General features: G+C 44.6%; 1 protein-coding gene across 5 annotated transcripts in view; it reads left to right on the top strand.

The window, feature by feature from the left end:
* The first annotated feature begins 6,572 nt into the window (after positions 1-6,572).
* The window catches only part of AFF2 (ALF transcription elongation factor 2), a 408,154-nt gene continuing 389,693 nt past the window's right edge, over positions 6,573-25,033 (top strand). For 3 of the 5 annotated variants that reach the window (XM_081897542.1, XM_081897541.1, XM_081897540.1), the window contains exon 1: positions 6,573-6,944. In XM_081897542.1, coding sequence (XP_081753668.1) covers positions 6,898-6,944 — 47 coding nt within the window. In that variant the 5' untranslated portion in view covers positions 6,573-6,897. The remainder of the gene's footprint in view (positions 6,945-25,033) is intronic. The other 2 variants (XM_081897546.1, XM_081897543.1) reach the window with 1 other exon arrangement.

Here is a 25,033-nt window from a genome sequence, read left to right as displayed (position 1 = left end):
ATTGGAGTGAAATCAGCGTAACGTTTGGAGAACCACTTTTTCTACTGGCTGTAGCAATTGGAATGTGCTGTGCTAGATGCTGTATGATTTTTAATTATATATTTTATTGCTGCATTTATTACATATTCTGAATTCTATAGACTTCAAATTATGATACAATGGAATGCAACATAAGAGAAGAAGCAATCAATGCAATTAAAAAACAATATGTATATTAAATGTAATTGTCAGGGAACTGCCATCAGGGCCGGAAGGAGAGAGCAGGCTACGGAGGGGTCCCAGAGAGCGTTCCGGGATGGGGAGAGGCAGCCCATCTTCTGGGGAAGAGAATCAGCGTAGCACCAATGGAGAATGGGGGCAGATGGGGGAATCGGCAAGGCGGCCCCATGACTCCTTACCAGGGACCAGCGGGGAGAGTAAGGGTCCTCCGCTGCCTACACCCTCCTTGCGCAGAAGGCTTCCGCGCAGGGAGAGTAGGAGGAGACTAGGCGTCAAAGAGCTTCTTTGCTGGAAGAAGTTCAAGAGACGCCCACTGATGGATTCTGCCAGCAATTGAGACAGCCACGGGTGAGTGGCTGTCCGGACAGAAAAGGTTCACTTGGGCAACCCAGCCAGGTGTTGCACTGGTTTACGCACGAGCAACCCCTAGAACCATTACAGTAATAGATGTGCAGTCTCCCATCTTCAGTCACAAAGCCATGGACACCCCCACAGGATACCTGAATGAAACTTGTTTGGGAACCCCTGGCCTATTTACAGCTTTTGCCAAATGCAGACAACAATAAAATATATAAAACGTCTGTGCAGAAGAGTGGGATTCATTTAAATAATGAATTGGGGCTACATGACCACAGCAGACTGCAGAATAGAATCAGAAGAACCTACTGGATCAGGCCAGTGGCTCATAGTCTAGCATCCTGTACTCAGAGTGGCCAACCAGATGCCTGAGGGAAACCTACAAACAAGAGCACTCTCCCCTCCTGAGGTTTCCAGAAACTCGTATTGAGATACATTGCTGCTTCTGGCCAAGCAGGCAAAGCATAGCCATTGTGGTTAATAGCCGCTGACAGCCTTATCCTACACAAATTTGCCCAGTCCTCTTTGACTGTCTTCTTTGGATAGGCCTGTGTGCTGCTGGAGTCTCATGGTGGGAACAACACCTCCACAATGCAGTCCTTCTTCTTACAGTGGGAGTTTCTCCCCCTGCCCTCCGTGTTTTTATAAAACAGCCAAGGGAATCCAGGAGAATGAACTGCTAATAATGAGAGTGTTTCACTTTGTGAGGAAATAGAAATGCTGTTAGAGGAAATTATGAGACTTGGCGGGGCTGGGGGGTGACAGATAAAATGGCAGAGAGACAACTCAAGGAGGGTGTCTATGTGAGTCTGTCTTAAACATACCATCTGCAATTTGAAATGCCTGTCGGTTTCCAAGTGGAAGTTCTACCCATGAAGGGCTGACGTGATGGCACCTTTGTGGTATCAGTGCCCCGCTTGTGTGCATTCTTTCCTAAACCACAGTTTAATTTTACATCGGCCTGACACTGTGCTCTTTCTCAGTCAGTAGGATTGAGTCAGTTTGTGTTTAACATCAGGCTTATCTTAACATTTACATTGCTAAACCGTAGATTAAATTGTGTGCTATGCATTACATAAGGAGATTTGCTTTCTTGTTTTACTGATGTTTACACAGTGGCGAGGGGCGAGGGGAATTAAGTTGGACATGAAATGGAGGTGGGGGAAAATCAGTCATTGGCTTACCCAGAAGTACTGTATAGGCTATAGCAGGAGGTATGGGTGTTTGCTGGAGAATGAAAGGGGGGTGCATTCCTTTGGTGAAAGTATGGGTGGGTAATCTGTGGACCTCAATACACATCAGCCTCAGGCATCATGGCTAATGGTAGATGCAGCACTGTGGTACTTGTTCCCACAGGAGGCAGTGATGGCCAGCAATTTGGATGGCTTTGAAATTCTTGGAAGAGGAGAAGGCTACTGATGCCTCCACAGAACAGGATTAGACACTACATAGACATGGCTAATCCATCAGGCTCTTTTGATTTTCTAATGTCAGGGCTAAAGGAAATGTAGTATCCAGCTATATTTTACTCAAAGGAGACCCATTAAAACTGATAGACCTAAGTTGATCATTGCCATTAGTTTCAATGAGTCTGCCATCAGTAGAAAGTAATGGAAGACTACCCATTGTAGAATGGTATCAAACTGCTACTGGCAGTAGAAACGTAGAGTTAGATCCAGACTGAAGTTGGATCCACACAATATTTTTATAGCTTTCCCCACAGAATCCTGGGAACTGTAATTTGTTAAGGGTTCTGGGAATTGTAGTGCTGCGAGGTAAATTGTGAGGAAAAGGGCTCCATGGGCTCTGTAAATTATAGTTCCCAGGATTCTTTGGGGGAAAGTTATGTAGCTCTGCCTGTCATTGGCTTTGGCTTGACCTTCCTCTGTATGTGTTAAATATAAGGTGTGGATGTGAAATCTTGTGCATTTGGTAGGTAGCTGTGCATACTGACCAGAACAGAAGGGCTATCCTTTTCTTACATATGCATAGGTGATATCATTCTACAGCCAAAGCTTGCTTCTCTCGGTGTGAGGTTTAATCCACACTACAAGGATGTATCCCAAATAGCAATACTGCTACACAGATGTTCAGTGATGCCTCTATCACTTTTGAGTGGAATTACCACAGCCTCCTTCCTTCCTTCTTCCCTCTCGCCATCCCCCTTCCTATTGTGGGGTTGGAAGGAGAGGTCATCTAACCTTAGCCTCTGTTCAATTCAAGATCTTACAATCAGGGGTGTCAACTTGAATAAAATATTGGGGAGAAGGGAAATATGCCCCACCCTGCAAAACCAATCACATGACGGGATACACCCACACCATTTGAATGACATTGCCTTGGGGCGGGCGCAAAGGGACCTCAGCTCCTAGGAGTTGGCCCCTACGTTTACAATGTAGGAGGCAGTTACAAGTATCCTCTGCTTCTCTTGAGGCATGCTGTTGTTCCAGTGCCATAACTTTCTCATGAAGTTTAGCCAAAATCTGATTGCCAACCATTTCCACTGGCCTACTAGAGTAAGCCTGCTCCATCTTCTCTGTGACAGGCCTCCTGATCTAAGAAGGGTTCTATCATGCCTCTCCTTAGTTTTCTCTGGGCTATATGCCTCTTTCCTTCTTTTCTTCCTATGAAGAACTGCTGCCAGAGAAACTCTACGTTGTAACTGCAACCCGTTTATGGGCTTCCCCTAGGAATCATTCCAAAAGTGCACCCTCAGAGGCAAAGTTCTGAATGACCAGGCCTTGAAATCATCCAGAAAAATTGCTCATGTTTTCTGGAATGTGGTAAATCTCAAGTTTCGCCACATGGGGGCACATCCAGAAGAAACTGTCACCCTGTGAAAAATGACAGGTAAAAATCACATTGTGGCAGGTTTTAACTTATTGTGAAAGACTGTGGGGATCTGGCTGCAGCAAGGACAGTCTGGGAGGGTTACAAAACATCAAGCAGCACCAGATTGGGACATTTTGACATGCTAATTGGAAAAAACCCACCTCTCTAATTCTGTAGCCTTACTCTGAGGTAAATATTGGGGGAAACTGCCATATATATGGAGGCAGCTGATTCATTTAGCTCATTGTTGTCAACAATGTTGGATCTCCAGGTTTCAGATAGAATTTCTTTCTAGGCTAACCAGTACATGCTAGGTTATTTGACCTGCACTGTCTGCATGCAGTGCAGGTATTCTACCCCTGAGATATAGTCTGTCATCTCACACCTCTCCCTGTCACCTTGGCAACCCTTATTTTGCACAGACCTAAAAACTTTCTCTGATGTGTAGATGCCTGGCCATTGTGTCATAATGGCTTGAATTGAACCAGCCCGGTGGCCAGGCGGGTTGGCATATACTGGCCCATGGATTCCTTACCCGTCACAGTTCTGTAGCTTGCATTTTCCCTTCCTATCCCAAATATTAGCTATATTTTGACATTCATTAATTTCTTGGGTTTAGCAGAATCTCTCCTTCCCACCCCCCACATAGCAAAGCTATGTGTTTCTGCCAATTGCTGCTCTTGCAAAGGGGTCACTGTGTGGTTTATCATTCATATAGAGGTGGCTGGAAGCTGTTAGGAAGAAAGGCTGAGAGGCCAGAGGAAGGTCGAGCCAAAGCCAATGACAGGCAGAGCTACCTAATTCTAGTTTTGTCCCCCATTCTCCTCCTTGCTAAGTCCTACAGGGATGAAGCTGAGAAGGAGCACCAAGAAGATGACAGACAGGGGCACATGCTAAGCTGGTTGTAAGTAAGAAAGCAAGCAAGTTTGGGCTGTCTGAGAGCAGACTGAGGCTGATAGGGCTTTGCCCCATTTGTCCCGATGTGCCAGTCTCCACTGCTTATATATATATATATTTCAACTGTGTACAGAAATGTCAGGCCATCTGCTACTGCACTCCTTATTCATATTTATTTGGAGCACTTGTACCCACACTTCAACCAAAAAGGCTCCCGGGGCAGCTTACATACAATCAAAGAAAGATGGTCCCTATCCTCAAGCTTGCAGTCTTAAAAAATTAAAAGAGTGGGAATCATGGTGGCTCAATACTTTATTGACTAGGGGTTGCCAGGCTTAAGACGGACAGTAGTTGACTAGTCAGACATGATGATCTCTCCTACCACCGAAGGCAACCAGTAGTGCTCTTACCTTGTGCCAATCAAATTGAGTTTATAAGTCATAACTGTTGCCTCCCGCATTGCTTTTGCTGTGTTAGCAGCACTGAATGAACCTCTCCAGGGCATAAGCCTGGGCAGCGTGCATTAAGGTCCTGGGCTGCCCAGGTAACAAGATCGCGCCCCTTGACCTCACTCATGTGGTCCAAAGGAAAGCAGAGCAAGATGTTTGGCACCAGCTTGGCTGCAGGAGTTGCTGGAAAGAGCTGTGCAAGGTGCCATCTAACTGCCTTAGGGACTCCACTCTGGATTTGTGTAGGGTTTACTCCTCAGCCTTTTCTTTTGCTGAAGATGTCCTGCAAGGTAGCAGGTACAGATGGTTCCTCAGGGTGTACTCCTGAAGCCTTTTTCAGGAATCAGTATATCTACAAGGCAGCAGAGGTTTAGGATAAGAGTATTCCTTCTCCCAGGTGGGCTATCTTACCAGGTAGAGAAGATCCAGCTGTCCCTTGGACAGGAGGGAGGAGGAAAATAAACACTAAAATTCAGACACCAGTTTCTAACTAGTTGTTCCTACAGGGACTAGCTGGCACAGTTCAAGAGCAAGGATGTTCCTGATGGAGCTGGGCTTCCAGAAAAGCTGATTAAATGAACCCTGCTTACTGTCTCTCCCACTGAGAGAGAAAGGCTGCCCCCAAGTGACAGTTGAGGGAGAGGAGGCCGGATGGAACTGGCCTGTTGCAGCAGAGCCGATGGAGCGAGCTCTGCTTCTCAGCTCTCTCAATGCCAGCTCTCATGGTATTTAATGGCTTTTGGGAACCTTACGTCAGCACCACACACTCATTACCTGTGTCTCCATGTGTGTCTTCCCACTTACATTTTGACAGCAAGGATGAATCCAATGGATTCAAGTTATAAAGAAGGAAATTCTGACAGTAAAAGCTGTTCAACAGTGGAACTGACTCCCACCAGGAGGTGGTGGACTCTCCTTCCTTGGAGGTTTTTAAGCAGAGGTTGGATGGCCATCTGTCACGGATGCTTTAGTTGAGAATCCTGCATTCCCTATGAATTGTGGACATGGCAGCCAACAAACAAGCTTGTATGCTGCAGGAGCTACCTCTTCCCACAATCTGGAATCAACCAGAATTCTGGGCGCATGTCTGTTGGGTTGCATGTGACTGGTCCAAAGTCACCCAGTGAGCTTCATGGCTGAGTGGGGATTTGGACCCTGGCCTCCCAGGTCCTAGGCTGACACCAAAAGCATTACTCCCACCGCTTGTGATGTGGGATTGCTGATGCTGCAGATTTAGATAACAATGAAGTTATTTGAATGCTGAAAATATTAACATCAATATTCATACATATTTTTAATTGTATTCCAAGAGGCCATAGGTATAGCCGGGGGGGGGGGAGGCAGAGGGGCAGTTTCCCCAAAAATCAATACAAATCCGAGGTTCTGCACCCCCTAACAACCCCCCTCTGTGAACAATCCTGGCTATACCCATGCTAGTGGTGCCACAATAAAACTGCTAGCACATTTCCCAAGTTAAGTAGGGTCCAGTATGGTTTCTAATCCCTGCATTGCAAGGGGTTGGACTAGATGACTCTAAGGGTCCCTTCCAACTTTACATTGATATTCTTATTCTTATTCTAGTATTGCATGCACATAGAGCAACCCACAATGACACCCGTTTGGAAGCGACCAGAACCCCCGTCTCTCGTCCGTGGCACATGTGAACTCTACTCCAGCTGCGAATTGGCGAGCGGGGAGGGATGCTAATGCAACGCGTCTCCGAGTCGTGGCTCTTGCCGCTCGCTCCACCCCTTGTGGTGGGTGTTGATATTGCTGCTGCCGCCGCTATTTCTGCCTCTCTCAGCCAGCCAGCCAGCGAGTCAGTCAGTCAGGCTGCTGCTGCTGGCTGTGGCGGCGGCGGCAGCAGCAGCAGCCACAGCTGAAGCCAGTAGAAGCGAGCGGAAGGAGCTGAGAGCAGCAGCAGAGCTGCCTTCCTCCTCCTCCCTCCGGCCGGAGAGACCATCGCCAGCCCCGGCTTGTCCTCCAAGCGCGGCGAAAGAGAGAAAGCCCAGCTCGCTCTCCAGATGCGCTGCTAAGCCTGCCCTGCCCCGGTGACTTCTCCTAGCCGGGCTGGGGGAAGGCGGACCCGGGGAGGGGGGGCAGCCAGCGCTCGGAGTCTCTCCTGCCTCCCTTCGCAACCGCTATGGATCTATTCGACTTTTTCAGGGACTGGGACTTGGACCAGCAGTGGTAGGTTTGATTTCCCACCCCGCTCTTGAATTTCATCATCCTACTGCGATGCCTTCGGGTTGTTGTTATTGTTATTGTTATTGTTAGCATCATTAATAGTGCAGCTCAGAAACCTTTTGTTGCATCTTCCTCTCCCCCCTTCTCAGTATCTTTAATAATAATATCGAGAGCCATGCACCCGTGGTGGTTTTTGTCCGGAGGTGCGTGATGCGCGTCGCATGCCCTGTTTTTCGGAGGATGCTCCAACTTGGAAGTGGTCCATTTGCAAAACAGGCAGCATCTATGGAAGAAGTCGGCATAGCCTCGCTTCCCTTGAACCCGCTCTAGCATACCATTATTTGAACCCCCTCTTTGAACCTATTCCCGACTCAATCCGATCCCCTGGGGGTGGTGTGGTGTTTGGGGGGTGGGCGTGGGGGTGTTGTTCACGCATCTTTCATTTTCCATGTTTCAAAATAGGTATCAGGACCTATGCTTTCTTGAACCTGTGGGATAAGTTGCAAGGGTGTGTGTGTGTTGGCTACCAAACCAAAAGCAACAAAAAACAAGGGGGGTTATCCAACCAGCAACACTCCCCCACACTGTTCATACATTGTCTTCATTGTGGCTTTCTCAAATGTGCAGTTTAGTGGTGTCAGTTGCAAGATTTCTGTCTCTCTCGTTTCCAAAACTGCCTGTGATTGTCCCTCCTCCTACCCCCTCTACTGATCCAGAACTGAAGTGATAGGGTCCCCCCCCTCCCAGTCACTGTTAGATCTCTTATTGTTTTAACTTATAAGCTTTGGAAATATCTTGACCATTACCGTGTTTTTCTCGAATTTCAGATATGTTGTGATTTGCAAAGAAGAAGGGAGTTGTGTGTGTTGGTTGTTTTTTATTGTGAACTTGCTGCAAAAAAATAAATCAAGCTTGGCATCTTTAAAAAAGAAAAGAAAAATTGGGGTGTTGATACTGGGAGAGCAGAAGTAGTGCAGAAGTTGTGATTTGATTCTGTATTTAACTTGGAAAACAGAGATGCTTTGTTGCCCATAAATATTTAAATATGATTTGCCAATGTCTGGACTGGTTCTGTGTTTCACTCTGCCAAGCTAACAAGTTGCAATTTGTGCTTTCGCTCTAAAATTTAAAATAATAATAATGAGCAATCGGATTGTGGCCATTTGAGGTAGGCTGTAATTTACTAACCAGGCAAGCAAAGTAAGTAAATGAATAAATTTGCATTTTGCATGCCTGATTGGCAAAAATCTTGGTGACATAGGTAATATTATGATGTGTTTTGCTGAGAGAAGGGCAGAATCATTATAATTTGCTGGCATTTTAAGTAAATAATTGCTGAAAATACTAATAATAAAACATATAGATTTTATATCAAGCTAATCAGTGACACTGTGTCAAACATACTGTAGTTGCCCAGCTTGAATACCCTGAAACACTGTCATGTTTTCATTTATTTTATTTTTATAGCGGTTGAGAATCAGTCCTTGGGACCATAAATTACTTGGTATCAGTTTTAATCAGCAAACCAGCATTGTGGATCTTGTGAAGTGTTTTATCAGCTCTGTGTAAACCATCACATTATGTCACTTAATAACCTTGCCGTTGTTACTTAAAAGTAATAATCACAATAAAATTAGTGCTCAATTAAATATGCTGCTTCACAGTATCTTTACCCTGCCAAACTAATTTATTTTTGCAGACAGCTGATAACCACTGTATTGCTACTCAAACAGTATTTGCATACAATTTGCCTAATTTATGGTGTGGGTAACATCATTAATTTAATGGAAGCCGTTACAACTGAGCATGGAGGTGTCGTTTGGAAAAGGAAGCATGTTGCGGTGTTTGTAGAGTCCAACACTGGCTGGGATCAGGATGGTGAATGTTGAAATGATGTGTTTGAGAAAGAAGGAAACTGTTAACATGTGTTTTTGTTGTTGAGATTTTGGTGGGGGTGGGGGTGGACAAGTGTTACAATATTTCCTCCTCTTTCCTGATCACCATTAACTTTTTTTATCAAAATATTGCCGTTTTGATTTTTTTTAAGGCATCTAATGCTTTTGGCTGCAGGGGCTCTTTCGAGAGTTCGTCTCTTCTGATCTCATATGTGTCTCAGCATGGAGTACCTCCATAAATTCTTCGTCTTGTGTGCCATAGTAGGCAAATGCATCAATTCGGTGGGCTTGGGTCTGCATGGTGTTGTGTACATGCACTCACTTGGGGGTCTCTGTGAATTTGTGTTGGTGTTCACCAAACTATTTTCTTCTGGTTAGAAAAATTTGCCAGCATACGCACTCACTGAATGACCCCCTCCCCAAACAAGCCATAGTCATCTATAATTTAATGGCTACCGCTACACATTTAAATTTTTAACTTTCGTTCACCCTGTGCATCAGGCTCGTGCCTCTGCCCTGTTTACTGCTAATTATCTGATTGCAGAATGAGTGCGTTTGCTCCTCAAAGTTGGAAGAAACTGTACATTAAAAAACCACCCTGCTTTTTTAAAAAACTAAAACAAAACTAAAACCTGGGTGCAATAGGCAATCTACTCAGAGCTTTGCAGCAATTTGCCCCCGTGATTTCAGCGGCACTTACTCCCAAGCAAGTGCATAAGACTGGGGCTGGAATTGACCAGTGCAAACAATTCTGATGTATGTTGGCTGCTAGCTGTTGTGCGTTTACATCTAAGTAGCCTTAAGTTCTATCTTTAAGGAACAACAAAAGATAATTTGCCAGAGATGAGCACACAGCAGCAGCCAATCTCTCCCTTAACCTGAAAGAAGAAGGGTTTGTAACCCTGGGATAAAAATATGCAGTGAATTACTGCAATACTCTATGTACATCTTATTCCACACAGTCAATGTACATGGACACAACTACATTAAGGAAATGGGATTGTAAATCCAGATACTTATACTGTACAAAACTAGTATAAGCATATGATTTAATGGAAATTTAAATTGTAACCTGCTTGGGGCAGAGAGCTAGACTGAGGTTTAGTTTTCTCTTGATGATGCTATATAAATATAATAATTATGTTGGGAATGGAAGACCAAAAGCTATAGGATAGGTTTGGGGTGGGGTCTGTATCAGAGAACTCCACATGTGTTTCATAGTACATCTTGCAAATGAACCCCAAAGTAAAATTGTACCTGTCTATTTATTCATTATATGTCCCCCCCTCACCTAAGGAACTTGGATTGGAATTTATGTAGTCCCCCTCAGTTTTATCTCCACTACCTCTCAGTATATTAAGCTAAAATACAACAAATGGTCCAAGCCCATCCAAGGCAAATTGTGGCTATCTGGGGATCTGAAGGCAGGTTTCTCTCCATGCAAAATTAAAACTCTGCCCACTACTGGCTCTCTTAGAAAATGACACATGTTAACAGACATAAGGCTCTGTATCAATCTAATTACCTTGGCTACATTCATATCGCAGTTTATTTCATTTCCCTGATGTTTTCCTAACTGTTAATTTCCAGATTATATTTGAGCTTCCACATGACATAGACTAGATTTTGGAAATCTAGTGGCATAAAAAAATGGAAGTTTTGTGGTAATTGCACTAGCATTTTAATCAGGAAAACCAACACAATTTTCCCCGTGTCTGAGTGGACCTTTCATCACCTTGTTTATGGAGATGTGGAGGCCCAGAAAGAAACCTGGGCAACATGGAATGACAGTGCTCTCCTCAAGCCACTTTTGTGTTTTGATATTACCTGGTCCTTTACAAGGAATGTGGAACCAGATAATGTTGGACTCAGAACTCCCATCAGCCCTGGTCTACATGACCCTTGATCTGGGATGATGGGAGCTGGAGTCCATCAGCACCTGGAGGGTCACAGGATTGCCCCTCTTGTCTCCACTGTGCCCATGGGACTTTACAGCACTAAGCAAAGCAAGGCAGATTCCTAAGGTACATAGAAGATTATATTTAAAGATGGCTGGAGGTTAGGAAGGCCCAGGGGTCGGTAATTAGAAACTCCACAATATGGATGGGCTTTGATGGGGCTGTTGCAGGAAGAGAGAGTGTTGGCACTAGGTGTGTTCAGGAAACAAATAACAACAACAATAACAACAACAGCACCAGCACCACCAACAATTTATGCCCTACCCATCTGGCTGGGTTTCCCCAGCCACTCTGGGCAGGTTCCAGCACATATAAAAACAGTAATAATAAATAAGGACAAAGGAAGAGAACTGTCAGAGTCTGAAGTGCTGTGGTTGATCATGAGGTGGGAAGTCCTGGGTTTGAAATGCAGCATGCCCATCAGGTAACTTTAGCCAAGCCACAATGTAGCAGCCATTCCTCAGCATCAATAGTATATTATACTGAAATGTGTAGGAACATAGAAGGCTTCTACAGAGTCAGGCCATTGGAACATCTAGTTCAGTATTGTTCACATTGGCTATCCAGGGTTTCATGCAGGGGGCATTACCAGGCCTACGTGGAGAGATGCTGTGGATTGATGATGAGACCTTCTACCTGGAAATCAGGTGCTCTGCCACTGATCTAAACTAGTCATTCTCAACTTGTAGGCTTCACTGAGCCAATGTCTATTTGGCTTTTGTGTTGCAGCAGAATCCTAGGTGCAGAAAAAAGTCCTATTATGTTTGATAGTCCAGGGTATTGCTGCTAACAAGCAGTTTTGAGTTATCAGCCTTCTGCTGCAGGGCCCAGATACTCTTTCCTTCCCACTTTTTCAAAAAGAAAAGGAAAATTTTTGCTTACAGGGCATGTGGGGAAACTGACGAGCACAGCCGTGGTGAAGCCCCAGACACCCTACACCTTAATTTCTCCCAAGGCACCTGTACCTGTAAATTAGTTCAATTTACTTCCGTGCAAATACCTGCAATGTTGCAGCACCCCTTTAACTGCTTAGCAATGCCCCTGTTGCTCCCAGATAAGACTTGGTAGGCAGTATGGCACAATGGCTACTCCCTTAGTACTATTAATGAATCAAAGCACACCTTCAAAAAAAGGAAAGATAATGCTTCAGAGGGTTTTGTTTGTTTGTTTACCTCATAAAAAAGAGAGGTTGATTTACACCAGACACCAACAGTAATCCAATTGTATCAAATGGGGAAGAAAACTGGACATTTATTCAAGAAGCTAAAACTCACTAAACTGTAACATAAATAGAAAGGTCAGAAGTTGCCCTGTAGCTGGTGGAGCTGAGAATGGACCATTTGTAGGTCAGGTCTCCTTCACTCCCCATATCCCCCCCCAATGTCTCTCTCCTAAACCAAGGCACCTGCTCCCCACCAGGGCATTCCGTCAAACCTACTTCCTCAACTGGGAGCGGGGAACCCTGCTTGCTTGCCAGACAAAGGTGAACTGTTTTTGGTCTCTACCTCAATACATTTGTACCTCCCTCCCTCCAATATGCTGCCCTGGGATGCCTTCTCAGTTACTGTGCTTTACTGCCCTGAGGCCTCAAATCACTTATTAAATAACTGTTTCCCTCTGAACATAGGGATGGTTCAATGTTGCCTAATGGGTATGTGTGAAATGGAGTAGATAGATTCCCCCCCTTTTTTTTCGCGGTAGGAGTTGGAGGAAATTGAAATACTGAATGGAATACTCATTAACAAAAGAAATCCCATCTCTTTTCCCTTCTGTTCTCTTTTTGGAAGTTAAAGTGTGTTTATTTAGGGAATTTGTATTAGGCACATCCCCAAAGTAATTATTTAGGATCATTTTCAGTTTCCCCACTCCCAAACATAAAGGAATTACTCACCATGCTCCTTGCATGTGGTTGAAGGATTAGGATCTGTCAGAATGAGCAGCAGAGTCTAGGAGGAAATAAAATACAGTCCGGTTTGAGGCTTGGGAGGGTGGAATAAGCCCCACAATTGATTATGCCGTAACATACTAAATTTTTCCTGGTCTTCCATGAGATTGCAAAGGATGTTAAACCAGAGTGGATCCTGGTGTTTGCAAAACACACAGCCTTGTATGCCACTGATGAGTCGAAATGATGAAGTAAGTGTGATGGAGGGGTGGGTTGTTTTGCTAATGAGTAACCTAAGAATGTTGCGGTTTTTTAAAAAAAACACACCAGAGAAATCAAGAATGGACTAATACAAAAAGAGTGAGCTTTTAAGACGTGAAAAGAAAAGAATCCAGTATTTTTGGACAGCTTTATGTAAATGTTGGTTGCACTGTACATATATAAGCCCCATGTAAATCAGATGGAAGTGGGTATGTGCAGTGTGAGTGTGAGATTGCAGGGGAGAGCCTCAGATGCCCTCGGACTTAAGCTCAGGCACTGCATGCAGAAAGTTGGGAGTTCAACAACATCTGAAGTACTATAGGTTCCCCATCCCTGTGCTGAATTATGTGTGTTATTGTTTGTTTTTCAAAAAGTCCCAGATTTACTATCTCATTTAGATAATAAATTGAAAGCACTTAGGAAGATGTGTCCCTCCTTCCTTTCATTTTGGTCTCCAAGATATGACATCTCACCTATTGGCTTGGTAGAACGACTTGCCCTAATCAGCATCCATGTATCAAGGGTGAAGGACCTCAGGCCAGGAGGTTGAATATGGCCTTCTGGGACAATCCTGAGGCCACATCCCCACCTCAGGCCACATCTATCACCAGGGAGTGGCTGTAGCTAAGTGGCAGAGCTTCTGCCTTGCATGTAGAAGGTCCCAGGTTCAATCCCTGGCTTCTCCGGATAGGCTGGGAGAGAACCCTACTTGAAACCCTGGAGAGCTGTTACCAGTCAGTGTAGACAATACTGAATGAAATAGGCCAGTGGTCTGACTCGGTAGAAGGCATTTACCTATGTTCCATGCTCTGTTACTCACTTATCTGTATACGGATTTTCCATCAGCAACTGGAAACTCCAAACAAGTGACTGGTTAAATCAGGCATAGGCAACCTTCAGCCCTCCAGATGTTTTGGACTACAATTCCCATCATCCCTGACCACTGGTCCTGTGAGCTAGGGATCATGGGAGTTGTAAGCCAAAACATCTGGAGGGCCGAAGGTTGCCTGTGTCTGGGTTAAATGATGGTATTTCCTAGGAGTTTGAAATGTTTTTCAGGTTCCTTTTCTTCTTCTCAAACACCTATTCTCCAAATATTATTACCTGATACCATCTGAAGTAACTTAACCAGCAGAAACCCCTCCCCCCCCCCCATGGTATGTATTGGTTGCTGGAAGCATCAACATCAAAATCTTGTATTTGATTGAGACTGTTTTGGCTGTATAAAGAATGCACTCATTCCGGTGCATTGGGAATGGAGGAGGGAATTATTATTTGTGGCAGTGCATCTTTCATGAGATTAGTGGTGGGGGATAAATTTGATTTAGTACGTATTTAAAGGTGAACCTACATTATTTGCACTTTCTGAAACAATATGTAAGCGCAAACACAGCTGCCCTTCAAAATTTGCACTTCTCCACGTTTTACAGTGCAAGTTCTCCAGTCAAGTGATGTGTTCAATGTAATGTAACCTATTCTACAAAGGCTAAAACTCACTTTCATTGTTTCACCCATTTTTGCCTCTTTACCCACCCACTACTGGAATGTGGCTCCTGAAAGGTTGTCCTGAATGGAATGTGGCCCTCAGATTGGAAAAAAAATCCTGGTATATTCTGTCAGATTCAGTCTGCTCAGCTAAGCTTTTTCTTTTCTTTTTTTAAAAAACAACCACCCTATTATCGTTTTCAGTTCAGTACTCTGTCCACAAAGGGAACTAAGGAATACCTAACAACTTGAAAGCTTTTACTATCCAAAGGTAGCTGGCTAATGATGCTTGGCAATTCAAAGAGTTGTTTAAATTGTTGCAGTGTCTCTTGGACATGAACTCCCTGACCCTGATTATCTACAGACTAATGGAGATATCTAGAGATAAAAGGATATCAGGAGAGGAGGGAGGGAAGAGAAAAACAAATTCCTTGTCAGCAGGGATTTGAAGTCTGCTTCGGATGACTTGTAATGATCCAGTGACCTTAAGTTGAGAAATGCCTGAAAGGTATGCTGGACAGCCAAGTGAGTAACTAGGGCTATGTTGTACCTCTGCCGTTGGAGGCAATATGCTTCTGAATGCCAGGTTCTGGTAATCACAGGTGAGGAGACAGCTGCTGCACTCAGGTCCTGTTTTGGGGCTTTTGCTTGGCCACTGCATGAACAGGATGGAGGAATAGAGGGGCCTTTGGGTTAATCCATCAGGTGCTTTTTATATTAACTTGTGTTACAATCTTAAGTTGAAGGAAGTCCCGCGGAGATCAGTTAAGCACATTCCCTAGTGTGCATGCTTCGTAAAGGGGAATGCCTTGCTCTACAAATTATTATTTTGGATCCTGGCCAAGCAAACATCTGAATGCTTATCTACAGCTTGTCTGAACTGCCCTCTTGAATGGAATTCTTGTGTGTAGAAGCCAAGAGCCTACACATGTTAAGCAACAGGCAAAGGAAAAGATGCAGCTCTCCTCGGACTGTACCACTTCAAGAGGACCAGGCCAACAATTACCCTGGGAGGGTAGGAAACCTGTACCCCTCCAAATATTGGTAGGCTCCAGCTCCCATCAGCCTCAACCAGCATCAAGGTTGATGGGAGTTACAGTCTAACACAAGTCCAGCACCCCTTAGCTAGCATGGCCAATAGTCAGGGATTGTGGGATATGCTGGGCTTTCCTGAGCATTCCATCCTGAGCATTCTCCCTAGGCTGTGAATGGTCCTGAGCTACAGCCCTCAGCAGCCATCCTTTGCATTCTCCTTGAGTGCTTTTGCTTGGCTGTAAATGTGTTCTTGAACTCCGATCATGTGCCTTGCTTATCTAGAGGGAGAATCAAGAAGGGAAGCATGAATGTGAAGAAACTAACCAGAGGCAGCCCAGCCATTAGACAGGGTGAGGTCACTGCCTCAGGTGGCAGATGCCCTTGAGGTGACATTCCTGCAGGCGCCCTGCATGCCGTGCTGCCAATGTTGGACAATTTCAGCACCGATTTCTGGCAAGATCTTGTGGGATGTGGAAGATGTCACATGATTTTGGGTGAGATCTTGCCCCAAATGGATGCCATCTAGCCTGAAATTGGTGGAATTGGATGTGGCAGGGTGCATGGCGGCAACAGAGGAAGGAGGGCAGGTGGCACCGGTGGCAGGAGCAGCAAGGAAAAGCAGCACTTTCTGTTTCACCTCAAGTGGCGAAACAGGATGTACCACTCCTGAAACTAATGTACTGTACAAAGGTAACATTTACATAGCTTGTTCCACCCACTTCTGCTTTTGGCCTTACCTACCACTGGCATGTGGCCCTCAGAAGCCTTTCTAGAAGAGGATGTGGCCCTTGAGGTGAAAGCAGGTTATCCACTCCTGTGCTGGAGCGTCTGCAGAGATTCTGCTTTTCGTGACTCTTCAACAGAAGAGGGAGGGTCAATTAACTTATTTCAGTGGGCGGGGGACTTGCAAAGCCAAAGTGAATTTTAAATGTAGATTAGGAGTAAATGTTGACAGCCAAGGCAGCATTACCTCAGCTGATTAATTTATAAGGATGCTGGTCAATGATTTTAACCAACAGCTACGTATAACGGAATCTTAATGGGATCTGTCTGTTAAGATTATACAAAGGAGAAGTGTTTGATTTATTTCATAGGGTATTTCCCCACCGCCCATCCCCTTTCTTCAAAGCTCCACTTTAACTTCATACAAATAATGCATTAGTCACACAGGATAAAATGGCATATTGAATAAAATTGTGATTTTGTCTGCCTTTCATAATCTGATTTAGTAAGGGATTAAATCTGTTTGAGTAGTTTATTCATATCATAAAAAGAGATTGTTGGCTGAATGAAATCTTTTACATCTGCCACTTTCTATCTCATTAGGAAAGACAGTAATGCAAAGCCCTTCATTTCTTTATAACGTATTCCCCATCACCACCACACATCCCCTGGCATTTCTGAGGATAGGTATTTGTTTGTTTGTGGTCCTCTGCATATATTTGTGTGCTAGATTAAGACCGGGTAGGATTAACCACCAAAGTTAAATACTGCTTTTGTTGTTGGAAGCAACTGGCCATGGGGCTTAAGAAAGAAGCAAGACTCAGCTATGAAATTTAGGCAAAGTATAGTGCTTTCACCTTTTGTCTTGTGGGATTCTTGGAGACTTCTGGTTGGCCAATGTGAAGGGAAAATGTTTGACTAGAAGGTCCTTAGGTCTGATCTAGTAGACAGGGCCAGCTCTATCGTGCCTCAGAGTGAGGTAGCTGCCTCAGGCTGTAGCAGATGTGGTTGCTAAGAGCAATGGCAGGATGCTGGAAGACAGAGCTCTGTGTGACAATAGCTCTGCCTGACCTCCCCTATATTAGCCTGCTATATTCAAGTGTCCGGAATGGGCAGGATGCTGACGAGTGTGCACTGGGGGCAGAGGCGGAAGTAGGGCTGGAGTATTGACTTGGGAGAGGGGGTCAGTGATTTGTGGGGAACTGTACCAGCAAGGAGGCAATAGTCAGAGGCAAGGGAAGCTTCAGTGTTTGAGGGTGGAGCACAGGATGGGTGTGAAAAAGACAAGGAAGATGTGGGTTGAAGACAGATGAGCAGAAGAAGTTTCCACACAGGTGTAGGCTCTGGCTGCATGTATGCAGCCTGCTGATAAAAGTGCTGGGGGGGGTGAGTGGTCCCCTGCTGCTGCAACTGCTCTGTAGAGTGCTTACCTTGGAATAGATTACTAGACGCTAGGCTGGTGTGCGTAGGAATCCAGAGCTGTACAAGTGACTGTAAGTGTGATCTTTGACAATAAAGCACTACCTATCTGCTGTGTGCATTCCTTTGGGTGGAAAATGCCCTTGACGTCAAGTGAGGTGGAGAACTCTGTGTAGAATTGTGGTTTCTGTACATCATGGGGAGGGAACCTCATTCCTGGGGCTCCTTGGTTTTCCATAGGCTTCATCCCTTCTCCCCAAGCTACATGACTCACCAGTCCTGCTTTGCACCCTGAATGTTTATGTCCAGATGGAATGTGATGGGCATGTGAATCTGTGTAGAAATTACTCTGTTGTACAAAGGTAAAATTTGCATCTATTGTTCCACCTCTTTTTGTCTGTGGTCCTGTCCACCAGTACCAAAGAGGGAATGCAGTCCTTATGCTGCAAAAGGTTCATCTTCTCTGCTTTAAATGGGTAGAGGGGGAATTATTTTGCCCTTCTCAAAAGAAAAGAAAATGTCACGAGCTGCTCCTGCTGGAAGGGCTCTCCTTGCACACTTAATAGTCTTCATCTCTCTTTGTTCCTAAATTTCTCTGCTCTTTCAGCCTGTTGCCGACACCTCAAATTGTCCAATTTCATTGGGGGTTTTTTCTAGCATGGAACACAGAGCGTTCGTAGTAAAAACAACAGCAGCAGCAACAAACCATGGCAACACCTTCCCTTATGGCTTGTTTTTCTACCTAGCTTACAAAAATTTGTTTCGTAATATTATTTATTTATGCAACCAAGAAGACCCTGCTCTGGAATGGCAAGCAATCTTATTGGATGAACATTGATGATGATGATGATGTTGATGATTTCATGGTATTGTACAGTTGGAAGGGACACAAAGCATCATCTAATCTAATCCCCTGCAATGCAACTTTATATTCTTATTAATTAAAATTATTAGTCACTTTTCCCCAAAAAATAACTCAAAGAGAATAGCGCGTCCTGTAAAACTAGCATTAAACTAAAACAGAGTAAAATCAAAACCTCATTCATTTTTAGAAAGCAGGAGTAAAACACATTGGAAAGTAGTGGACTCTCCTTCCTTGGAGGTTCATGAATGCATTTCAGGGGGTTGGACTAGATGACCCTTGAGGTCCCTTCCAACTCTAAACTGCCATGATTCTATGACCCCACCTATTGAAGGTGGCTACAGATAATTAAAGCCAAATGCCTGGCGAAAAAAGAAATCTTTCCCCCAAGTGCCTAAAGTGTCCCTGGGAAGAGCATTCCATAAGCAGGGAGCCTCCATTGAAAATGCCAGATCTTGTGTTGCCACTCTCCTGACCTTCCATGGAAGGGGCAAACAGAGAGGAGCCTCACAGAGAACCACATTTGCTAAGAACATAAGGTGAGTTCAACCATGTGCTACACATGCAGACTCTATATCCATGGAGCAGGGAAAGGTAGGGATGCATGCGGAACCTCCTGCCCTACTTTCAACAAACAATTGTTCCAACATGCTCAGTCTTGACCTTTCCCTGGGTTGAGTGGAGAAGGTCTGCAGAGGGCTTCTGTTTACATCTGTCAACCCCCAGATAGCAGTGGGAAGCTCCCTGGCAGGGGTTGGGGTACATGAAGACAACAGCCTGCCCTGGTTCTTTGTCTGCTGCACCTGGAATTTTGAAGTAGACTTCCCCTGTGCACAGTAGCATCTGGTGTCTATTGTGGCAGAAAGCAGAGAGCCCAATAGTAGGTGGAGGAAGAGCCAACGACAGGCAGAGCCAAATGATTCTAGTTTGGGCTCCATCTTCCTCCCCGCTGAGCTCTACAGGGACAACACCGAAGATCGAAGGGGAATCTGGCATGCAGTGCCACCCCAAAGACTGACTGTAAAGAGAAAGACTGGCAAGCGAGTGCTGGCTGAGTTTAGTGGAGCAGTGCCCCATTTGCCCTAACGGAGCAGCCACCACTGCCTGTGGATGTAAATTCCATTCCATCTTTCATGAGCTATCCTCTTTGAATTTACCTAATCCTTTTAAAATGTCAGCTGAGTTAATGGTTTTCGCCACCTCTTGTGCCATTGCATTTAATGAGATAATTATATGTGTCATTTCAAGTGCCTCCCCCTCCCCACCTTTGGTGTGTCCTAGATCTGCTGATAGATTCATAGGTGGAAATGGGATTGTAGCACAGTGGGAGGGGGGATCTTCCTTTCCATACCACTCTTAGGGTTCATAGCCACTTGTTCAGAAAAATAGGGTGGCCAGTTGCAAAAAAGGACAGGGCTTGTGTCAGCTGCAGGGGCAGCATTTCCTGTTTCGCCACTGCCACTCCCTCAACCACCTCTTCTTGCCACTGCCACCACATGCCCTGCTGCATCCACCACCGGTGGAGAAGCACCACCATCATTGGCACTGGCTGAGATCTTGCCCTAAATGGATGCAATCTTGCCCAAAATCAATACTGATGGCAATAGCACTTCTCCACCTGCAGTGGAGGTGGCAGGCAGGTGGGGAGCCTGTGGGTGTGCTGCCTTGCAGCTTCTGCCGCCTGAGGCAGCAGCCTCGCCCTGCCTAATGCCTGGGCCGGCTCTGCTAAGCTGAAATCCCCTCTTAAAGTACACTAGCCCTGTCCTCTTTTAGCATCTAGCCCAGTGTATTACAAGCGCCTCAGGGCTTCACACATGATTCACACATGCACAGCAATGCTTTTTTTAAAAATTCCATCTTACTGTTGTCTGATTGCTTTGTCTAATCCTGTACCCAGTGTTACAGTGGCTGCTATAAAATATGGTACAAGCATTAAATAACAGAACAACAACACACAAACAACATTCCTTTAGCTATTTTGGCTCAAGTAGCACTGCTGTTTGTGTGTGTGTTTAAACATAATTAAAAGTGCAGAGAGAAAAAAATTCCATGTTTGTGCCTCTGAGGGAAATGGTTCAGCAGTGGCTAAAACCAAGCAGAACAGACACAGTGAGAAGTTTATCAGTGCATGACCCAGAGTCCTTAAAGTGATCTGTGGTTGGCAGTTGCGCTGTAAGTCTGCTTCTTGTCTCGGTTATTGCTCTGGCTAAAGTGTCTGCGCTTAGCAATTAGAGGGTGAGTAGATCACCTAGAAAGATCAGGTGAGAGTATCTGGTGATGATAACACTAGCTCAGCAGGCAAGCTCCTTGGTGACACCATTTCTGCCATCTCTCTTAATAAAGGCAGCTAATTATGGAGAGCTTGATCAGACTGATATTATTTGCCTGAACGAAATGTGTAATTTCCAGTTAAACAAGGTAGAGTTCAGACTAATAGCCTTGGGAGAAATTCATTGGCCTCCTTATGAGTGTCAACTTGTACCATTAATAGCCATCTTTATTGGATTTTGTATTTGGAAATGTTACTTAGGTTAAATGATGCCCAGCCAAGGCATCTGACATACAAGTTGTATGTCCAAATAATTTGCATGCATTCTGATTAAGTAGTTTAATTACAACTTACATATATCCTCCTGTGCATTTAAAATAACGGCTCTGGAGGAAAAGAGCATGCTTTCTGGATCAGCAGAAGTAGACAGGAGAAATAGTTTTGCATGTGAACCTTGCTTTGAAATTACACATTCTGCTAGCTTATAATAGCAGATGTTTTGAACATTCTTTGTTGAAGGCTACAATCTTGAACACACTTACTCGTAGGGGGGGTTCAGTATTGTGCTATAGCAATTGTTCTGTTAGCACAAGCATTTCAGCTTGCTAAATGGAATGACCCTGCTCTCCACACCCAAACAGTTCTCGCACCCACCCCTAACCAATCGGAGCAGGGGAAAAGTCCCATTGCACCAGCAGAAGTCCTTGTATGGACTACTGCAAGTGGGACTCAGTAGCCGAATCTGGCCCAGTGGAACATGTTCCTGACTAAACGTGCATTGGATTGCAATGTAACTCTTGCAACAACTTTGTAAGGTAGGCTGACATTAATAACTGTACAGTATTACAATCTGGCATGGAGGATGTCCCCTCATTGAGGCTGTATAGTGAGCTGATGCCTGGAGTCGGATTTGCGATGCTGAAAGTAATTGCTTGAAACATAAGGAGCCTCCAAGTGACTTACGAAATTTTAAAAGCATAAAGTGTGGCATAAAAAAGAATGCATTACAGTAAAAAAAACTATGCAGTAGCCTATAAAACAAACCCAATAAAACAGCAGCAGCAATGGTGGTGGCGGGGAGTCTACCCATAGACAGAAAAATCATTATAGTTCATAAAAAGGCTGGGAAATGAGATAAGATTTCACCTGGCGCCGGGAGGAAGTTAATGAAGGCACTAGGGAGACTTCACTGGAGAGAGAGCTGTGCAAGTGGGGAGCCACAACCAACTAGTCCCCCTCCCTTATCAGGACTTCTCATCTTGCAGTCTATTGTCTTTCCCACGACAATGCACCAATTTGTTGGTACCACACCATGGTGGGACTGAGGCTGATTTAATGGAGCCCATAGCTCAGTTGGTGAATTCAGACTTGAGGTGACCTGTAACTGACTTGGTGCAGATTTCACTTGCTCGTTGTGCTGATGGTGGAAGACCTCTTGGGTTTTGATCCAGTTCCTTTCCTTTTCTGGGATGTGGACGCAGCACATCCTGACACTCATTTGAGGCTTGTAAAGAAAATGAAGGAAGGACAAAAATAGCCATGCCTTTAATGGCACTCGCGGCCCCCTGACCACCTGTCCCAGGGGAAAGAGGAAGCCAAAGTGGTTTAAAACAGAAGTGAAACTTTTAGCTGCTCTTTGGCGTCAAGAGTGCAGACCACAGGTGCTAAAAGCTTGGGCAGTGACAGCCATGATATGAAAAGAGATTTTTTGCAATGGGTCCCTTAGTTGTGGGATGAGTTGGCCTTCCTCAGTGCTGTGAAAAGGCTGACATGCAGATCACTAACTCAGTTTAATGCCTCTCTATCTCCTTTCATATCATTAAAAGTGCTCTGCGAATGTTCATTTAGTGCTGTGCCGCTGAGCAACATTCAGTGCTTAAAGTTCATTCCAAATTTGAAGGGCTGGAGGCAGGAGGCAAAAGCCAACTCTCCTCTGAATCAGCATTCTAGGAAATCTGAAGTGTCCGCCATCAACATTGCCTCGAGTATCACCTATCAATGAATTGGCCCCCCACTCCATTTTGTGCCATATGGGGCTGAGATATGGGGCATGGTGTTCATTATTCATGCTAGTATTTTTAAAAGCAAAGCGAAACAAAACATTGTTAAATAGCAAAAGTGTTCAAGGGATTTAAGGGGAGGTGGGGTTTCATGGTGACATCACAGAAGGCTAGCCAATTAGCAGGATGCAGGGCGGCACCTCTGCTCTAGGCTTGCAGAGCTGTGTGTCTCCTGACTTGACCCTGACTCTCTAGAGAGAAAGTACACTTGTGTTGAATGTAATATGGGTGCTTATAAAGTGCCTTTCTTTATGTCTGCCTTTATCATTATTGCTTCTAAAGAAATGTGAAGTGTGCAATGGTGGCTGCAGGAATAAGGCAAAACCTATTTCCTTAGATTCCTTTCCCCCTCTCCCTCCCCCCTCCCCTTACTGGGGAGCACCAATTAGAATATATATTTTTGTTTCCAAATTAGTTTTTGTGTTTTATGCGAAGCAGTTATTTTCTGCAGATGCAATCATGTATTAAGCTCACTAAGTTTCACACACATACACAGAAGTTTTCAGGGAAATTGCAAGAACTCTTTGCTTGGAAAAAAGAGCTTTAGGGCTTTTTCTTTTTTATTCCCCCTCGTTTCTGTGTTCACTAATGTACTGTTTGTTCTAGAGTCACAGCGAGTGGGAGTTAAAGCTTATAAACGCACCGTTTGGCTCTTTAAAAAGGCATTTAGTGTACAATTACGGCTGTTTACTTTCTGTAATTGTTGTGTTTCGAGGTTTTAGCAGGGCTTAGAAAGATGGGTATCTACAATCTTGGAGGGCTGCTTCCCTTTTTAACAAAAAAAGAAGAAGAAGAAAATATAATTATAGCTTATTGAGACAGATATACAGATAATGCAATGTTTTGTATGCTTTTCACACATGGCTATGATACTGCTTTGTATGGTTTATAATTCCAGCTGGATTGAAGGAGACTGAGGTGCTCTTTCTACATTGCAGTCTTGGTGTGGAAGCTGCTTTTCTGTGACTCCAGCCAGTGGTACTGGCACAATATTCAAAAGCCCTGTGGCACATCCTGCACCAGCCGTAGCTCAGTGGTAGAACACATGCTTTACATGCAAGAGGTCCCAGGTTCAGTCCCCTGTCGCATCTCCAGGTAAGGCTTGGAGAGGCCTATGCCTGGAACTTGGAAGAACTGCTGCCAGTCAGTGTTGACAATACTGAACTAGGTGGACCAGTAGACTTCCTATGCCATATGCCCATGAGTCCTCCTCTAGCAAATATTGCCTGGTCAGGATAGGGAGTGAGAATTGAGTGGCAAGGGCCAAGCCCATTGCCTTTCCTCACACTTTCACTTCCTCTTTGTTTCTTCACACCCTTCCACCCACGACAAGGTGTATCACCCCCCTCCCCCCCAAAAAAGAGAGAGAACAGAAGCATAAAGATATGGTGGGGAAAAACCTCCTCCCTGCATGTGCTAACTTTTGGACCCAAATTTAGAAGTAACCACTAAAATGGAAAGAGAAATGCATTTCACCATACTGGGGTAAGACTGAGCAGGAGACCTGTGTGACTGCTCCATCTGCAATTCAGGTGCTGAGTTCAAGGCTTCTGCCCTTTCTTGTTAAGAGTTATTTATCTTTTAACCTGAAGGCCTGCAAACGGATGATTCCTTCAAACAGAGGGCTGTCCTTGATGAAGTAGGATGCACGGCCATCAGATTCACATATCTATCCATTACTAGCACACATGGAACATGTCAACAGCACACAACATTTACAGGCAAGATGGATCAAGATTCTTTTTGAACTATGCTTTGAGGACTGTTGTGTTTCTGGTAGTGTTTTATGAATATGAATGTGGGTACATTTTTTTTTTATCAGCTGTGCCATGCTCTACCTATGGCTGGCTTGGGGGGTAGGTTTGCCCTACGTCCGGAATTTCCTGGACGTATCCGGAATACTGCAGTCGACAGCAGTGTCTGGGCGGAAATTGGTAAAAAAAAAAAAAACTTTGGGCAGTTTTTTTTAAAACAATCACTGTTTGAAATAACCCTAACAAAGGAGTTTGAAGTATTCTAATTATTTGCTTTACGTTGGGAATTATTTGCAGATAACGTTAGGAATTGTTTCACATTCTATACATGTATCTTTGATAGAGGCTGGGATAGGTTTCATTTGTTGAGAACAGATTAAGCCAATCTGCAGAGAGAAAAGCATCTCTCCACTGAAGAGTGAAGTCTGAGTGTTCAGCCAGCAATGTTAGGGTCCCCCCCCACTCCCACCTCTAAAGCCTTTGAGA

The sequence above is a fragment of the Podarcis melisellensis genome (assembly GCF_964234715.1).
Source record: "Podarcis melisellensis genome assembly, chromosome: Z".
Taxonomy (NCBI): domain Eukaryota; kingdom Metazoa; phylum Chordata; class Lepidosauria; order Squamata; family Lacertidae; genus Podarcis; species Podarcis melisellensis.
The sequence above is the reverse complement of the archived record's forward strand: the minus strand, read 5'-3'. Positions and strand labels throughout refer to the sequence as shown.